Source organism: Narcine bancroftii, chromosome 5, assembly GCF_036971445.1.
Source record: "Narcine bancroftii isolate sNarBan1 chromosome 5, sNarBan1.hap1, whole genome shotgun sequence".
Taxonomy (NCBI): Eukaryota; Metazoa; Chordata; class Chondrichthyes; order Torpediniformes; family Narcinidae; genus Narcine; species Narcine bancroftii.
Genome location: NC_091473.1, coordinates 170900303 through 170917714, shown reverse-complemented (window position 1 = coordinate 170917714; position 17412 = coordinate 170900303). Strand labels below are relative to the sequence as shown.

Genomic DNA, 17412 nt, shown 5'->3' with positions numbered 1-17412 from the left:
ATGGAGATCTAGTGTCAAGTTAAAACTTTTAAATGAAAAATTACAGTAGTGTTAACTGACATCTCCAAAATCTCCTTTTAATACTTACTGCATTGCATTGTTTACAGTGATGGCGACGTTTAGTAATTGAATTAAAAGTTTCACTACAGCTTTTGCAGGCTTGCTTTTCCTTGTCGCGTTTTGTTTTTGAAGCTCTTTTACCTGAATCCATCTGGAAAAAGAAAAATTTGTATGAATTGTACACATCTAATACATCCACCAATGAGGGAGCTACATCTCCTTGAAATGGTGAATGGAGGTGCCTTGGCTCTTTAATGTTATTCATGTGGCTTGATAACACTTTGCACTAATATAATGCCGCATAATAACATAACTTGGATTTCAAGTATTTAAACATAACCTACAACCTTTCATAATGTTTTTGGAAATGAAGTACCCTAAACAAAGAACATTCCATAATACATTTGGAACATTGTTCCCTCAAAAAATAACAAGGAGTCGTGATCAGCTATGACCTGTCCTTTTTGAATCCACATTGATTATTGTTCATCAGTCAACCATGCCATAATTAAATTTATTCTGTGCAATCAATTGTATTTAACTGGTTTGGAAGAGCAACTGTCCACTAGTCATCTCCAGTGCTTATAAAAAGTTGGGAATTAACATGACCATTTCTAAAATATCATATGTCCCTTATTATTCAATTTCCACTCCTTCCCACTACCCCCCACCCTCATGCCCAACACCTTAGAATTATCTTCACAATGTCATTTTTGTGAAATTGGAAACAAGACTATTATTTTTTTGAACATATTGACTCACTGAGCAATGAATTAATTAAAATTAAATGCATTTGCAATTAACCAGACGATATATCAGAAATTCAAACTGCTTAAAAGTAAATGAATACCAATTAAATTTGCGGTCAGGCGTTTAATTTTAAAAACTCATGTTCAAACCTTCTGAGGGAAATTCCAATTTATCTTGGATGTCAGGAAGAAGAACTTATTTCCAAACAAAAATAACAATCATTGGATGGTTGACTTTTATCAGAATTCCTTTCAGAAGCATCTGATAAAAAAATGACATTATTTTCCAGATGACTATTATCCGACGTGGGGAAAAAAAAACACAAAAAAACTGGAGGAGCTCAGCATGTCTTGCAGTGCCCATTGGAGGTCAAGATATATAACCAACATTTTGGGCCTGAGCCGTCCCTCAAGGTACAAGTAAAAGGAGGCAGGCACATGAATTAAAAGGCTGGGAAGAAAGGAAGAATGGGCAGGGGAGAAGAATAGACCAAAAAGTGTTAATCGGATATGGTTGGGATTCAGGAGATGGGAAAGATGAGAATTGATTGGAGGAAGGTAGTTTTTCATTCTGTGGAGGCATAGCTAGAGAAACGTAGACAGAAGGAAAAGAGAAAGAGAGAGAGAGAGCCAGAGCTAAAGGAAAGGAGAGAGAGAGAAAGATGAGAGAGGGAACAACAGAAACTGTAGGTCGATGTTAATGCCATCTGGTTGGAGGGTGCCCAGACAGAAGATGAGATGGTATTCCTTCAATTTGCAAATGGTCTCAGTCTGGCAGTGCACAAGAGCATGGACAGACACGTCAGCAAGGGAACGGGATGGAGAACTGAAATGGGTGGCCACTGGGAGATCCCCGCTATGGCAGCAGATAGAGCTGAGGTGATCAACAAAGCAATCTCCCAGTCTGTGTCCAGTCTCTCCGATATGGAGGAGACCACACTATGATGCAGTAGATGACCCCTTCAGATTCTCAAGTGAAGTGTTGCTTTTCGTGAAAGCACTGTTTGAATGGTGATAAGGAGGTGTGGGTTTTTGCATTTTTCTATTATCCTACGTGGGATTGTTTAAAAATACAATCAAGTTCTGTGTTTCCTGCATGTCCAGGAGCTTCCTCAAATAAGCAACAAAATCAATTCATGGTTTTGAAGTTTGAAACTTTTTTTCAAGCATCAACATCTGACATCAACTTTAAAGATGATGTTCATTTTAAACCGTTTAATTTCAATTAAAGTTCCTAACAGAAGAGTCACTGGAAAAGTAGCCACAAGCTTATTTTTCTTTTGAAAATTTGAAAAACAATCCCATTAGAGTGGTCACAACTTTAGCTCTTACTTTGACACCTGATAAAATTGTAAAATCTTTGCATCCAACCATGTTAAAATAAATGTTGCAGAAGCATTTTACATTATCAATCTGACTGCACTTCCACATTCGAGTTAAAAAGAGGAAATCTATTGTATGAACCAATTAGTAATGCTCTTTCCTCCTTTTTATCATCCTTTCCGATCTTTTAAGATACCTTTTTTTACAACTCTCTCTCAGTAAAGGCCCAGAGGCATTCCACAAATGCATCTGAGTTACTTATTTAGCCCAGAAGACATCACAATCAGATTCAGTGATTCTTCATAACTTCATCAACTGTTTCCCTATTTTTTTTTTTGCTTTCTAACTTAAGAAACAAAAAACAGTCATAACTCTATGTTCTAGCTTGGCCCAGTTAATTTATGAAAATATTTCATGATATCCTTGTCATTGCTCTTTTGATTAGTAGCAGATAGTGTAATGTCAGTTATCCTAATGTTTACACTGAAGCCATTTGATGGTCAAACAGGATGAGATGCTGGCATGCTTCATATGCTCTCTTGACACAATCATTTATTAGAATTATGGAGGCACTCTCACACAGGATGGTGGATTCAAATTCAATTGTATTCTTCTCAAGGAAATGCAATAATACTTGAAGGAAAAAGATTTTCATGGATTTGGGAAAGAGCAGATAACTTGACCAACCTAGAAAGAACTTTATGGACCAAATAGCTTTTTTCTTCTGTTGTCCTTTTTTTTTACAATTCAATGGTCTGCTAGAAATCACAGCCTGACTCGATTAATTCCACTTTCTCTTGTACCATTATCCAACTTTCAATCTTCATGAACTTCATCACATCCTAAACTCCCATACTTCCTCTTCCTAGCTCTGCTGAACAACCTACATTGGCTCCTGGTGCAACAACAACCAAAACATAAAATTCTCATCTTTTTGATCAAAGCTTTCTGTCAGTTTCTCCTCTCCATTTCTGTGTTCAAGTTCGAGCTATCTGTGATCTCCCCATTCTGGTCCCCTGCACATCCCCAATCTCCTTAATTTTCACCACTGCAAACAATGGCTTCAATTGAGTTGCCTTCAATAAGCTTTCCTTCACTGAACTTCAACACTACCCTGAAACAAGTACCAAGTCATGTGCCATAATATTCCTCATTTCATTGAACTTCAACATTAAACTCCTGAAGAACACTGAGACATTTCCTTGATTATGGACAATGTAATAATGATCAAGTATTATGGATCCTGTGAACTCAAATCTATTGTGCTACTCTTGAATGAATATCAACATAACGAAGCAGATACACTCAGCAACCAGATGTTTCATTAATTTTAAGCAGTCGTGCAACCTTGTAATCACAAAGGGAGGATGCTGACACACACCTTGAGCTTGAGATCAGGGATAGTCCAAATTTTGATTTAAATGCAGGTCAAAGAGAATGTAGGTACACGCGGCCATTTGCATTGAACCAAGTTCTCTGCTGGGTGAAACAGCGTGATCTGCAGCTGATCCAGAATGCTGACCATTTTAAGTTTAGTTCTGCAATACACCACACCCAGTGTGCACATTGCTGTTTCCTGTTAGTTTCAAATAGTTGCCTGCTTCAATGAGATAACATCAGAAAATTCTGACATGAATTTAAGTGAACTAATTTTTCAGATTTTATGAATACAATTGATCTATTTCAACAAACTCTTGAAAATGGATTGCAGAGTTGATAACAGGGTCATATAGCACAGAGGCAGTCCCTTCGGGCCAACATTCATGCTATCCAAGTTGTCTACCCAAGACAATCCCATTTACCCATATCCATCTAAACCTTCCCTATCCATAGAACTGTTAAAATATTATTTTTTAAAGTTACAACTGCACATGCCTTTACCTCTCTGTCAGCCTGTTCCATATATCCACCACACAATGTGAAAAAGGTCTCCTGGGTCTCTTATATCTTTCCCCTCTCACCTTAAATCTGTACCTTCCAGGATTAGATTCCCTGAACCCAGAGAAAAGACTATGACTGTTTACTTCATCAATTCCCCTCATGATTTTATAAAGCTTTACAAATCCCCACCCACAGCCTCTTACACTTCAGGGAGAAAAATCTCAGCCTATCCACATCTCTTGTAATTCAAGCCCATCATGTTTAAGGAGAAAAACTGTTCCAAAATTATCAAATTGATTTGTAAATTTCCTTAGCCTAATATGTAATCTAGTGCTGAAATAGAGCGACCGTTATTATACTATTTCCTTTCTGTTGAATTCAGAATGAGACTACTGCACCTTGGATTCATCACATTCATGCTATTTAATGGTATTCTTTGGCTTGGCTTCGATGACGAAGTATGTCCACGTCTGCTGCAGGCTCGTTGGTGACTGACAAGTCCGATGCGGGACATGCAGGCACGGTTGCAGCAGTTGCAAGGGAAAATTGGTTGGTTGGGGTTGGGTGTTGGGTTTTCCTCCTTTATCTTTTGTCAGTGAGGTGGGCTCTGCGGTCTTCTTCAAAGGAGGTTGCTGCCTGCTGAACTGTGAGGCACCAAGATGCACGGTTGGAGGCGAGATCAGCCCACTGGCGGTGGTCAATGTGGCAGGCACCAAGAGATTTCTTTAAGCAGTCCTTGTACCTCTTCTTTGGTGCACCTCTGTCTCGGTGGCCAGTGGAGAGCTTGCGATATAACACGATCTTGGGAAGGCGACGGTCCTCCATTCTGGAGACGTGACCCACCCAGCGCAGTTGGGTCTTCAGCAGCGTGGATTCGAATCTTGCGGACTCTGCCAGTTCGAGTACTTCAATGTTGGTGATGAAGTCACTCCAATGAATGTTGAGGATGGAGCGGAGACAGGGCTGATGGAAGCGTTCTAGGAGCCGTAGGTGATGCCGGAGCCAAACAGGAGTGTTGGTATGACAACGGCTTGTACACGCTGATCTTTGTGTGTTTCTTCAGGTGGTTGTTTTTCCAGACTCTTTTGTGGTCTTCCAAAGGCGCTATTTGCCTTGGTGAGTCTGTTGTCTATCTCGTTGTCGATCCTTGCATCAGATGAAATGGTGCAACCGAGGCAGGTAAACTGGTTGACCGGTTTGAGTTCTGTGTGCCCGATGGAGATGTGGGGGGGGGAGGCTGGTAGTCATGGTGGTGAGCTGGCTGATGGAGGACAACTACAATGGAGTGAACTCCATTGCCTCCAAACTCGAAAACCTCCCGACAGGCCACTCTGACCGGATCATGTCCATGCGACTCCCCCTTCAAAACAAGCGACACATCACTCTCATCAGTGTCTATGCTCCAACCCTTCAGGTGGAACCAGCAGAAAAGGACAAGTTCTATACTGATCTTGCACAACCTCATCCAACGCACCCCTACAGCCGACAAGGTTGTCATCCTTGGCGACTTCAACGCTTTCGTCGGCAAAGACTCAGAAACCTGGCCAGGAATCCTTGGCAAGCATGGTGTCGGCAAGTGCAACGACAATGGGCGCCTCCTGTTGGCGCTCTGCGCAGAACAGCGGATTGTCATTACTAACACCCTTTTCAAGCAGAGAGACAGCCTGAAGACTACCTGGATGCATCCCCGATCCAAACACTGGCACCTGCTGGAGTACGTTCTGGTGCGAGGAAGAGACAAACGAGATGTGCTCCACACCAGGGTCATGCCCAGCGCGGAATGCCACACTGACCACCGGCTTGTTCGCTGCAAGCTCAACCTTCACTTCAAGCCAAAGTTCAAGAACAGTGGAGCCCCCAGAAAGAGGTTCAATGTTGGAAACTTGCAGTCAGACGAAGTAAGAGGAAACTTCCAGGCAAACCTCCAAGCAAAGCTCGAGGATGCAAACTGCCTCACGGACACGTCTCCTGAAACCCTCTGGGATCAGCTGAAAACGGCCATACTGCAATCCACTGAAGAGGTACTGGGCTTCTCCTCCAGGAAAAACAAGGACTGGTTTGACGAAAACAACCAGGAAATCCAGGAGCTCCTGGCAAAGAAGCGATCTGCCCACCAGGCTCACCTTGCAAAGCCTTCCTGGCCAGAGAAAAAAACGAGCCTTCCGTCTCGCATGCAGCCATCTTCAGCGCAAACTTCGGGAGATCCAAAATAAGTGGTGGACTAGCCTCGCCAAACAAACCCAGCTTAGCACCGACATTGGCGACTTCAGGGGTTTTTATGAGACACTAAAGGCTGTGTACGGCCCCTCACCCCAAGACCAAAGCCCGCTGCGCAGCTCAGACAGCAAAGTCCTCCTCAGCGACAAGATCTCCATCCTCAATCGATGGTCAGAACACTTCCAATCTCTTTTCAGTGCCAACCGCTCAGTCCAAGAATCCGCTCAGTCCAAGAATCCGCCCTGCTCCAGCTCCCTCAACAGCCCTTGAGTCAAGAGCTGGATGAGGTCCTTACCTGGGAAGAGACATATAAGGCAATTGAACAACTGAAAAGTAGCAATTCTTGTCAGAATTGGAAAGCGCGGAAGGAGCTGTTTCATCAGCACCAAGGTATTCAAAACGTCAAGTAAGTTTGCACCTTTTTGTTTCAATCTCGAGAAATTAACTCTTGCCATCCTTGTAGTTCGGGGCAGATATCTCCAATTTTGCGTTGGGGCCCAACCTTGTTGTACTCCCAGGAATTCTACTTCTGCATGAGACTGCGATCACTGAGATTAATGGCCATGCAGAGCAAGGCTTTGTTGGTTTCGGCGTCCTTTTAGATACTGGTGAATGAAAATGCCCAACCCTGACAATTTTGAATTGGAATTTTAAGCAGAAAGGTTCACGCAAATGGGCACAGCGTTGTTCCATTGTGCCTGTTACATTTACAAGCCACGGGGTGTTAATAATCCGGGACATGCACACTCCAAACGGAAAGTTGAATGTGGGTTTGCAGGAACTGAAGCCCGAGGAAACACAGCTGGGAAAGAGAATATATACAAAGAGGATAATTGACAAGGAATCTTGCTTTTGATTGGGGAGCAGCTATTTTTACATTTCTGGGGCCGTGATTTAATGGTATATTCCACAAGTAATTAATGATTATTAACTAAAACATTAAAAATCAGCTAAAATTATGGCGCTGTGTTCTACAGTCAGCATCTTTAAAACTTTAACATCAATGATTATTTAAAAATTTATAACAAACATGTACATCAAACTGCAAGAAAAGGAGAACGAGGAAACAAACCGTAAACCTAAACAAAAATGGGAACAAGATTTAAACATAAAGATAAAGCTATGCTCCGGAACTATGAGAAATACAATAAACACGAGGTTACGCATGATACAACATAATTGGTTACACAGGCTATACATCACACCCCAAAAGTTAAATAAATGGGACCCAATGGTATCAGACAGATGTTTTCGCTGTAAAAAGGAAACGGAACAACAATACATGCAATTTGGACATGTGAGAAAGTGGAAAAATTTTGGGAAGATCTAAACCAGATATTAAATAAAATCACAAAAAGCAATATACCAAAAAACCCAAAGATCTTCCTTCGAAGTAATATAAGAAATAAAGAATTTGGACTCGATTTGGATGGAGCACAGAAAAGATTTATTACGATAGCCCTAGCTGTAGCAAAAAAATGTATTATGTCAACCTGGAAATTAGAAGACAACTTGAGAATACAACAATGGTACATAGAAATAAATAAATGTATTCCATTAGAAAAAATAACATATAATTTAAGAAATAATATCACAATATTCGAACAAATATGGGAACCATACATGAAATACAATACAGAAATCCTACCATGAATCTCCACCACCTAAAATGACAGAAGGAGAAGACAACGAAATGAACTGACTCAGTATGAAAAAGTAAAAGACAAAAATTTCTTGTTTATTTTATTAAGTGACGACATTGTTTAACGGATTTAATGTATCTTATAGATTGAACTTTCAATAAATGGGAAGGGGGGAGAGGGAGGGATGGAAGGGAGGGGGAAAAAGGGGAGAAAATGACACTGTATATATTCAAGAGAAAAATGTCTGTATGTATTTTGGTCAGTATGGTTTATTGTGTGAAAAATAAAATTTAAAAAAAATTAAAAAAACAAATGGAAAGACTTGACAGAGAATGGCCACATACAAGTTCAGCACAGAGCTGTAAAAAAACTACTAGTTGTTCTTCTTTTATTATGTCTGAATTTATGCCCTTCTGTTGGTGCATGCAAGGGAAATGCTCAGTGAAAACAGATACTTTCCTGCATTCAATAGATTGCTGGTTGAAACTGAAGTTGAACAAAAACATAAATCAGAATCAAATGATCAATTCTCATCTTCAAAGCATCAAAAGGAAAGAACAAACAACATCGATCATAACAGGAAATGGTAAAAGTTCATGTTGTGGGGGATATTTAGAGAGATCATGTGCACCAGCAGCGTTTTTAATTTTTTGAAGTTATCGGATGTGAGAAATGCAAATTTGTATAAAAATGCAGAATTCCTTTAGCAATTTCAACTGATTCTGATGAAATTTGAACACATAAATTTAAAATTTTGAAAAGTCCTTCACTTCACTGATTTTTTTCTTGAGCAGAATGTGAAGTGGAACATAGTGAATGTTACCCAGTCCACGCAGCTCTGTAAATTAACCAATTAGACCCATAGGCATATCTAGGGTATGGCAGCTAGGGCATGTGCCCAGACGCCACTGTCCTTGCCTTGCCCGCTCAATATCTGAGTCCCTAGCCCAAAAATGAATCTCCATCCCGGGGTGCTGAACTACCAGGGCTCACTTGAGCACCCGAGTGCTGCTCTAGAACCACCTCACTGGGCCGTTATTTCATTGGGCCCTGTCAGGGCCGCTCCGGCACCTTGTTCATTGCAGGATCAATAGGCAAAATCACTGTCTTCACCCGTCCTACTTCTAATCCTGTTACAATGAACTTGGCTGTGAGGAACGGTGCTGATTTAGGACAGGAAATTCATGTCCTCTGAGAAAGAGCCCAATATACACAGGGCCGATCTTCAAAACGAGCCCAATTGTGCAGGAAAACTGCCCAACTGTCGACTTTATGTGCGTTTTTTTTAAACTAGGTTGGTGGGGGGGGGGCACAATTTCAGTGCTTCCCATAGGTGCCATTTTACCTAGATACACCACTGGTTAGACCTTCCTTTCCACTTCAGTTGATCAGGGTTTAAGTATCTCGGTGTAAATATCACACATACATTTTTTACCCATAATCCCCCACGCAGCTGGAACTACTCTGCCAGTGCCAGCACCAGGGAAATGCAAATGGATTTGCCACTGCGCGGGGGATTATGGGTAAGGAAGACAGCAATTTTGCCCATTGATCCCACATTGAGCCAAAGCAGCCTGATGAGATGCCAGCCTGGTGAGGTGCCAGGGCGGCACTCCGGTGAGCTCCGACAGCACTGCACCCAGGGCCAGTGCTGCCATTAGGCAAACTATACCTCAGAGGGGGTGCTGGCAACCCTCTGAACAATTGCACGTAAGACTTCTATTTTGCCCTGAAGTGTCAGCAATGTTTTATGTTTGAATCCCACAAAGTGTAAGGGGCGAGATTATGTGGGTGGAGTGGGATAAAAAAACCCCACACCTGACTTGTCTGACTTTCTCTTCACCAAGAATCCCCTTGTGTTATCCGTGGCCTGCAGCAAACTCTTGCAAAACAAAGGGAGAGTCAGAGTTTTCATTGAAAGGAAGCAGGAAATTGCAGCAGCGAGAATTCAGGAGTTCACCCCAACTCCCACACGTGAATGTTCTGTTCCCTATAGTCAGGCCAGTTTGGCCCGGCCTTGGGTGCAGGTTACTTTAGTTACTTAGCCTAATATGTAATCTAGTGCTGAAATAGAAACATTGCAGTTAACAGCAATGTGTTGGCAGTTCTTCAGACAGCGTCCTCCTGCACCCAGCTCTGGAGTGGCTGCACTTCAACATACTGTATATTCAAAATACTGGTTTCTCGAACAAAGCAAACAAGTCTAATCACATGGCAGGTGCAGAGAGGAGGGGGGAGGGAGAGAGAGAGTGAGAGAGGCTGCTTCTCCCCGTTAAAAACCTTTGCCCGTCCCACTTCTAATCCTGTTACAGTGAACTTGGCTGTGAGGAACGGTGCTGATTTAGGACAGGAAATTCATGTCCTCTGACAAAGAGGGCCAATCTTCAAAACGAGCCCAATTGTGCAGGAAAACTGTCCAACTGTCGACTTTATGTGCGTTTTTTTTAAACTAGGTTGGGGGGGGGCACAATTTCAGTGCTTCCCATAGGTGCCATTTTACCTAGAAACACCACTGGTTAGACCTTCCTTTCCACTTCAGTTGATCAGGGTTTAAGTATCTCGGTGTAAATATCACACATACATTTTTTAAGCTCCAAATAAAAAAAATATTCCTCTTATTGACCCAGTGAAATTAGATTTTCAGAGATGAAGCAATTTTCCCTTGTCACTAATGGGTGGAATAAATGTAGTTAAAATGAATATATTACCAAGATTTATCTATGTTCCAAACTATTACTTTATTTCTCCCAAAATATTTCTTTACTTCTCTGGATAAAAATGATTTCCTCCTTTATTTGGAACAGGAAATCTTCAAGGGTTCATAAAGCACTTCTTCAGGCTATCACTTCTTCTTCCTTCCAGTCAGTTTGATATGTGCTTCCTGGAGTAGCTGTACAGGCGGATGAACCTTCTTGTCGGGTCAACGGCCATCTAGCAAACATGTGCCGTGAAGCGTGGAAAGAGCATCCCTTGCATCAAAGCTTGGTCATAACACATTAGTGTGAAACTGTAAGGTTATTGGAGGACTTGCTCTTCCCAATTTTACTATTGGGTAGCACCCATACATAAGCTATGCTGCTGTGTTCACTCCCCTGAGCTCACATGCTGTAAAAAGGAGTCATTTTGCAAATCTTCTTCTTCAGATCCCATGGTATATTCTTCATTGCCCATAAAACCCTCTAACACATCAACAATCCAGTGGTACCTAATATGTTAAAAATTTGGTACCAGATTAGATGTCACTTTAAGTGAACAGCTGTATCAGTTCAGGGTCCCTTAAATAACCATCACTTATTCTCACCATCAGTTACCAATTCTTTTTTTTAAGTGTTTGGCAACTAAAGGTATTAAATGTCTTTAAGACTTCTATGCAGACAGAGTGTTTAGCACCTTCACCTCTCTGTCACACACATATATGGCTTATCTACAAAATACTTCTTTCGCTACTCAGACAACTTGAATGGAAGCAAGAATTAGAAATGAGGAGAAACTGTGGGAAGAGGCTACTGAGAGAATTCGATCTACAACCTCATACACTCGCTTTGGACTTACTTCACCTTTACCCATCTCTTATGACTTTTTACACAGCACCTGCATTCCAGGAAAATATTCCCATATTCCCAGAACGCATGCTATGTAAAAAGCTCAGAACGGGAATGAGCGAATTGACCCCTTGGCAATTTGCCAGAATGCCTGCAGTCTAAAGTGAACTAAATAGGCCATGGCCGCAGTGGCGTTGCAAGTCCCACCTCTTTACTTTATGGTATGCCGTCTAGCTCGCGTAAAGAAACGGAGATTTGCAGTTTTGGTCATTCATGTGTGAACGACCAATGCTGAGATGTTGGACAAAATCAAGCAAAGTCTATCTAAAAAAAAATTTCACCTCATTGCACACAAACATGATAAATTCCTTCCTCATCCCTTATCATATCTAATTAACACCTTTTGCTGGTCTGGATTCCTCCCCAAGCCGGCATTGTCTGAATTCTGAGACTTTCTGAGATTTCCTGCATCTGGCTTATTCTAATTATTCATTGAAGAAGGGCTTCAGGCCTGAAGCAAAGGCAATAAATCTTTGTCTCTCCTACAGACGCTGAAAAGACCAGCTGAGTTCCTCCCACATGTTGGTGAGTTTTTACTATAATCACAAAGTCTGCAGACTCTGCAGACTTAGTTTAAGGTGCTGCACAGGGTTCACCTCTAAATCCAAACTGTCAGCCATTTATCCAGAAGTCGAGGACAAATGCAATCAGTGTAATGGCTTTCTTGCCACTTAAATCATATGTTTTATCAGTCCCCAAAATACGGGTGTTCTGGAGCAGTCTTTTGTTCATTATCCAAAATAGTTGAAGTTAATTTGCAGCTCTGTCCATTGATTGCAATTTTGGAATCTGACAACTCCCTAAGTTCTCTTCGGAAAGAGATAATAATGTTTTTGTATTTATTAGTCAAGTTTCTAGTCTTATTGTACTGGAAGTCTGATAAGGGTCTCTCTATTACACAATGGATTAAGAACATTCGTTTCCTTATTAAAATGGAGAAAATCAATTACACATCAAGAGGGTCCACCAATTTTTTTTTCATAAATGGGAACAATTTTTGCTTTATTTCTCTGAATTACAAGTGCTTACGGAGTAAATGTCCTATAGCACTATTCTTATCAGCCATACAATAATGATACTGTGTCAGCAATGGTGCCAAAGTGGCCAGGGAGTGGTGGGTGTGAGGGTTTTCTGTTAAAATAAAAGGCATAACGTGCATCTGCACAATGTGAATGAAGCTGTTTTGATGGTTAATATATATATTTTAGAAAAATAGTCAGAACATAGGAATGGAGAGCAGTAGGAATCCATTCAGCTCTTAAATATACTCTTATCATTCAATAATATCATTGCTTATCTGATAATAACCTCAATTCCACATTCCTGCTGACTTCCAGTAACCTTTGACTCCTTTGCTTTTCAAGAATCTATTCACCTCTACCTTAAAAATATTCTGCTTAAAAAAGATACAACTTTTTCATGCAAAGGATCAGAATTCCGAAGATTCCTGTCTCATCAGTGTGAAGAAGGTGATCTTCCCTCCCACTTTAAACTTGAATCAGAATCAGGTTTTTTGCCATGAACATATGTCACAAAATTTGTTGTTTTGTAGCAGCTGTATTGTACAGAACAAGGTGCAAAAATATTTTAAATTACAATTTTGTTAATACAAGATTAAAAAATAAATAGTGCAAAAAAGAGAAAAAGTGAGATAGATTTAAAACACAGAAATGCAGGAGGAACTCAGCCGGTCTCACAGTGTCAGAGGAAGTAAAGATGTTGTGATAGATATATTATGTTTTGTATTGTATATAGATATGCTTTTAAAGAAGATAGATTGTAGGGGTTTAGTGTTCGTCACTTCACACAAACATTTCACTAAACAGATCTCATTTAAAATGCATGATCTTGACCATAAAACAATGAGACTGCTTTGTTAAAGAATTTAAAAAACAGGTGTAAATGGATTATTGTTTCGAAAGCAACAGATGAACAGACTCAGAAGATTTGGTCCAGTCCCACAATGTGTCTGGTTGCAGTTTGCTGTTCTGAGAAGGTCATGTGGTTTTGCAGGTAGAGAGAGAAAGAGAAAGAGAGAGAGAGAGAGAGAGAGAGAGAGAGAGAGAGAACCAAACAGGCTTTCTCCAAGAGAGAGATAGAGAACTGGTTTCTGCAGTGGCTTTTGGAGGCTGCAACAACAAGCTGGCAGCTTGTTTAAACCCCCATTTTGAAGGCGGGTTGTGAGTTCTGAGTTCAGCCTGTTCAAACCCCTTGTGTGTCCTTACAAGAGGAAATGGTTGGCTAGAGTGTTTCACCTGAAATAAGGGAAACAAAATGAACTCTGTGATGATCTGGGAGAAGAAGTTATCATTTGGAAAACCCATGATGGAGCAAGTTTCTTCAGCAAGACACTGAAGTGGCTGATCAGAGGAAATCAGTTTGTGTGTGTCCAATGAGCAACAAATCTCTCTCTGAAACTGACAAGAACCAATTACCTGAAAATTCATAAATGTTAAATTCTGTGCACAGTCTAAGAATTGCCTGATACCGGTGAACTTGGAGGAGTGAGAAGAGAGATTGGACTGTGAATCAACTAACTTTTCTGAACTTATACACATTACATATATGTGCGCTTAGAATTAGAAGGGGATAAGTTGAAGTTTGATCCTGTTTTTATGTTAAAAGAAAATCAAAAATGACTTTTGTTTAAGTAACCATTTGTCTTGGTGAATTTCTATTGGTGCTGGGTTTTGGGGTCCTCTGGGTCCGTAACAATATATTACCGATGTTTTTGGCCTGAGCCCTTCTTCAAGGTATAATCAAATGGCAGACAGGCTTTTAAATTAAAGACTAGAGATTAAGGGGGAAGAATGGGAGGGGAAGTACTCCAGACTTAACAGCCAAAAAGTGTTAATTGGATAAAATAAGAGAAAAGGTGAGAATTGATTTTGACTCTGTGAAAAGAGACCGAGGGAAAAGGGGAGAGGGAGGGAGAGAGTGTGAGCTGGAGAAAAGGCGACAAGGGAAGAAGATGGGGGGAGGGGGGGAGGTTTAAACAGAACCCAGATGAGGTATAATTCCTCCAATTTGTGACCAGTCCTCGTCTGGCAGTGCATGAGACCATGGACAGACACGTCAACAAGGGAATGGGATGGAGAAATTAAATGGGCGGCCACTGGGAGATCCATGCTATTTCAGTGGACAAAGCCGAAGTGCTCAACCAAATGATCTCTCAGTCTGCGCCGTCTCTCTGAGGAAACCACAATGGGAATGCCGGATACAGTAGATGACCCCTGTAGATTCACAAATAAAATGTTGCTTCTCTTGAAAGAACTGTTTGGGCCCCAAATGGTGGTGAGGGAGGAGGTGTGGGCACAAGAGGAGCATCTCTTACAGTCACAGGGGTAGGTGACAAGCGGACAATGGGTGGGGAGGGAGAGTGGACTAGAATGTCACAGAGGGAGCAGCTCCTGTGGAAGGTGGAGAGGGATAATGTGCCTAATGGTGGGATCATGTGGTAGGTGGCGAAAATGGCGGAGAATGATATATTGGACTCAGAGGGTGGTGGGGTGGTAGGTGAGGACAAGTGGAATCCTGTCCTTGTAATACGTGGATGTGCAGGAGGCCAGGGCATATGTGCAGGTGATGGAGGATATGCGGGTGAGGACCGAGTTGAAGGTGATGAATCTGTGGGGAACATCTACCACATCTGGTGGTCCCAGTGTGGCCTCGTTTACATCAGACATAGTGGGAATAGACTAGGAGATCAGTTCATTGTGCACATCGGCTTTGTCTGCTGCAATAGCGTGGATCTCCCAGTGGTCATCCATTTCAATTTCCCATCTCATTCTCTTGTTGACATGTCCGGCCATGATCTGATGCACTGCCAGACTGAGAGCACCTGCAAATATGAGAAACACCACCTCACTTTCCATCTGGGCACCCTCCAACTGAATGGCATTAACATTGACTTCTCTGGTTTTCATTAAACCCCTCCCCCCATCTCTCTCTCATTTCCCATTGTCTTCTCTCACAGAGCAAAATCAATTCTCACCTTTCCTCTCATCATATCCAATTAATACATTTTGGCTGTTGGTCTAGACTCCTCCCTCTCCTTATTCTTCCTCCTTAATCTCTTGTCGTTAATTAAGATGCCTGCCTTTTCTTTCACCTTGAAGAAGGGCCAAAAACATCAGTAATCTATCTTTACAGAAGCTGTGAGACCAGCTGAGTTTACTACAATGTCAGCATTTGCAGATTTTCATGTTTCACCTCATAGATTCATTGTCTGCTCAGAAATCTGATAGTAGAGAGGAAGAACCTGTTTTTGTAACATTGGGTGTGTGTCTTCAGGCTCCTGTACTTCCTTCCTGATGGTGGCATGGCCTAGGTAGATAATCCTTGATGGTAGAAGCCTCTTCCTTGAGGCACCACCTTTTAAAGATGTCCTGAATGGAGTGAAGACATACCCACGAAGGTGCTAGCCAAGTTTACAATCCCCTGTACCCTGTTTCTGACCTGTGCAACGGCATCTCAGTACCAGACAGTGGTGCAACCAGCAGAATGCGCTCCACCTGCAGAAATCCACAAGCCTTTGGTGACATACCAAATCTCCACAAACTCGTCATGAAGTACAAACACTGGCAAGCCTTCATGATCACATTGACATGGAGGCCCCAGGATTTTCTTTAGAGTTCCTTAGTTTTGTTGACATTGAGTACAAGGCTGTTGTTGTGATACCACTCAATCAACTGATCGATCTCCCCTCCTGTACGCTTCTTCTTTGTCATCTGTGATTCTGCTAATAACTGTGGTGTCATCGGCAAATTTGTAGATGGCATTTGAATTGTGCCTGGCCACAGATTCATGGGTGTAGAGCAGGGGTGGGCAACCTTTTAATTTTTAATTTAGACATTCAGCATGGTATCAGGCCACTCTGGCCCACATACCAGGGGTGTAGGTTAATTGGGCAGCACGAACTCATGGGCCAAAATGGCCTGTTAACTGGATGTATGTGTAAATTTAAAAGCTGCCCACCCCTTGTGCAGAAGGAGCAAAGGATTGGCCTCAGCACGCATCTTTGAGGTGTGCCTGTGTTGATTGTCAGTGAGAAGATGTTGTTACTGTTCCACACTGACTGTGGTCTTCCAATGAAGAAGTCAAGGATCCCATTGAAGAGGGAGGAACAGAAACCCAGGTTTTATAGCTTGCTGGCCTGCACTGAGGAGTTGATGGTAATTTATGAAAAGCAGCCTGATGCAGGTATAGCTGATCTCCAGGTGATCCAGAGCTGAGTGGAGAACCAGAGCATTTGCCGTTGAGCGATTGTGGCAGTAGACGAATTGCAGTGGATCCAGTCCTTGATTTAGGTATGAGTTAATTCTGGCCATGAGCAACCTCTCATCGTCACAGTAGATGTTCCTGGGTGAATCATTGAGGCAGCTCACTCTGCTCTTCTTGGCACCAGTATTGATTCCCTTTTGAAGCAGGTGGGAACCTCCGACTGCAGCAGTGAGAGATTGAAAATGTCTGTGAACATTCCAGCTAGTTAGTTGGCACCGATTTTCAGTCCCCTGCCAGGTTTGCCATCAGGGCCTGACGCCTTGTGAGGGTTCACCCTCTTGAAAGATGTTCTGACATTGGTCTCTGAAACAGATATCACAGGTTTGCCAGCTTCTGCAGGGATTCTCACTGGTACAGTTGAATTTTCCTTTTCAAAGCGAGCATAAAAGGCATTCAACTCATCGGGGAGTGAAGCATCACCGTTTGACATTAGGTTCTGCCTTGTTGAATGTAATGTCCTGCAAGCTGTGCCATCGCTAGCATGTATGTTATTTGGTTTCGAACTTCACTCAGAATCGCTTCTTTGCTGTTAAGATACCCTTCTGTAGGTCACACTCGTCTTTCTATACAGAGCTGAATCACTGGTCTTAAACGCTATCCATCTAGTCAATGTGGCATTTGCATTCAAATTTGACGATGAGTCCTTGTATATGG

General features: G+C 41.9%; 1 protein-coding gene across 4 annotated transcripts in view; it reads right to left on the bottom strand.

Annotated features, from left to right (window-relative positions):
* The window catches only part of LOC138764181 (FYVE, RhoGEF and PH domain-containing protein 3-like), a 243352-nt gene that overhangs the window by 13666 nt on the left and 212274 nt on the right, over positions 1–17412 (bottom strand). For all 4 annotated transcript variants that reach the window (XM_069939738.1, XM_069939740.1, XM_069939739.1 and 1 more), the window contains one exon: positions 89–211. In XM_069939738.1, coding sequence (XP_069795839.1) covers positions 89–211 — 123 coding nt within the window. The remainder of the gene's footprint in view (positions 1–88; positions 212–17412) is intronic.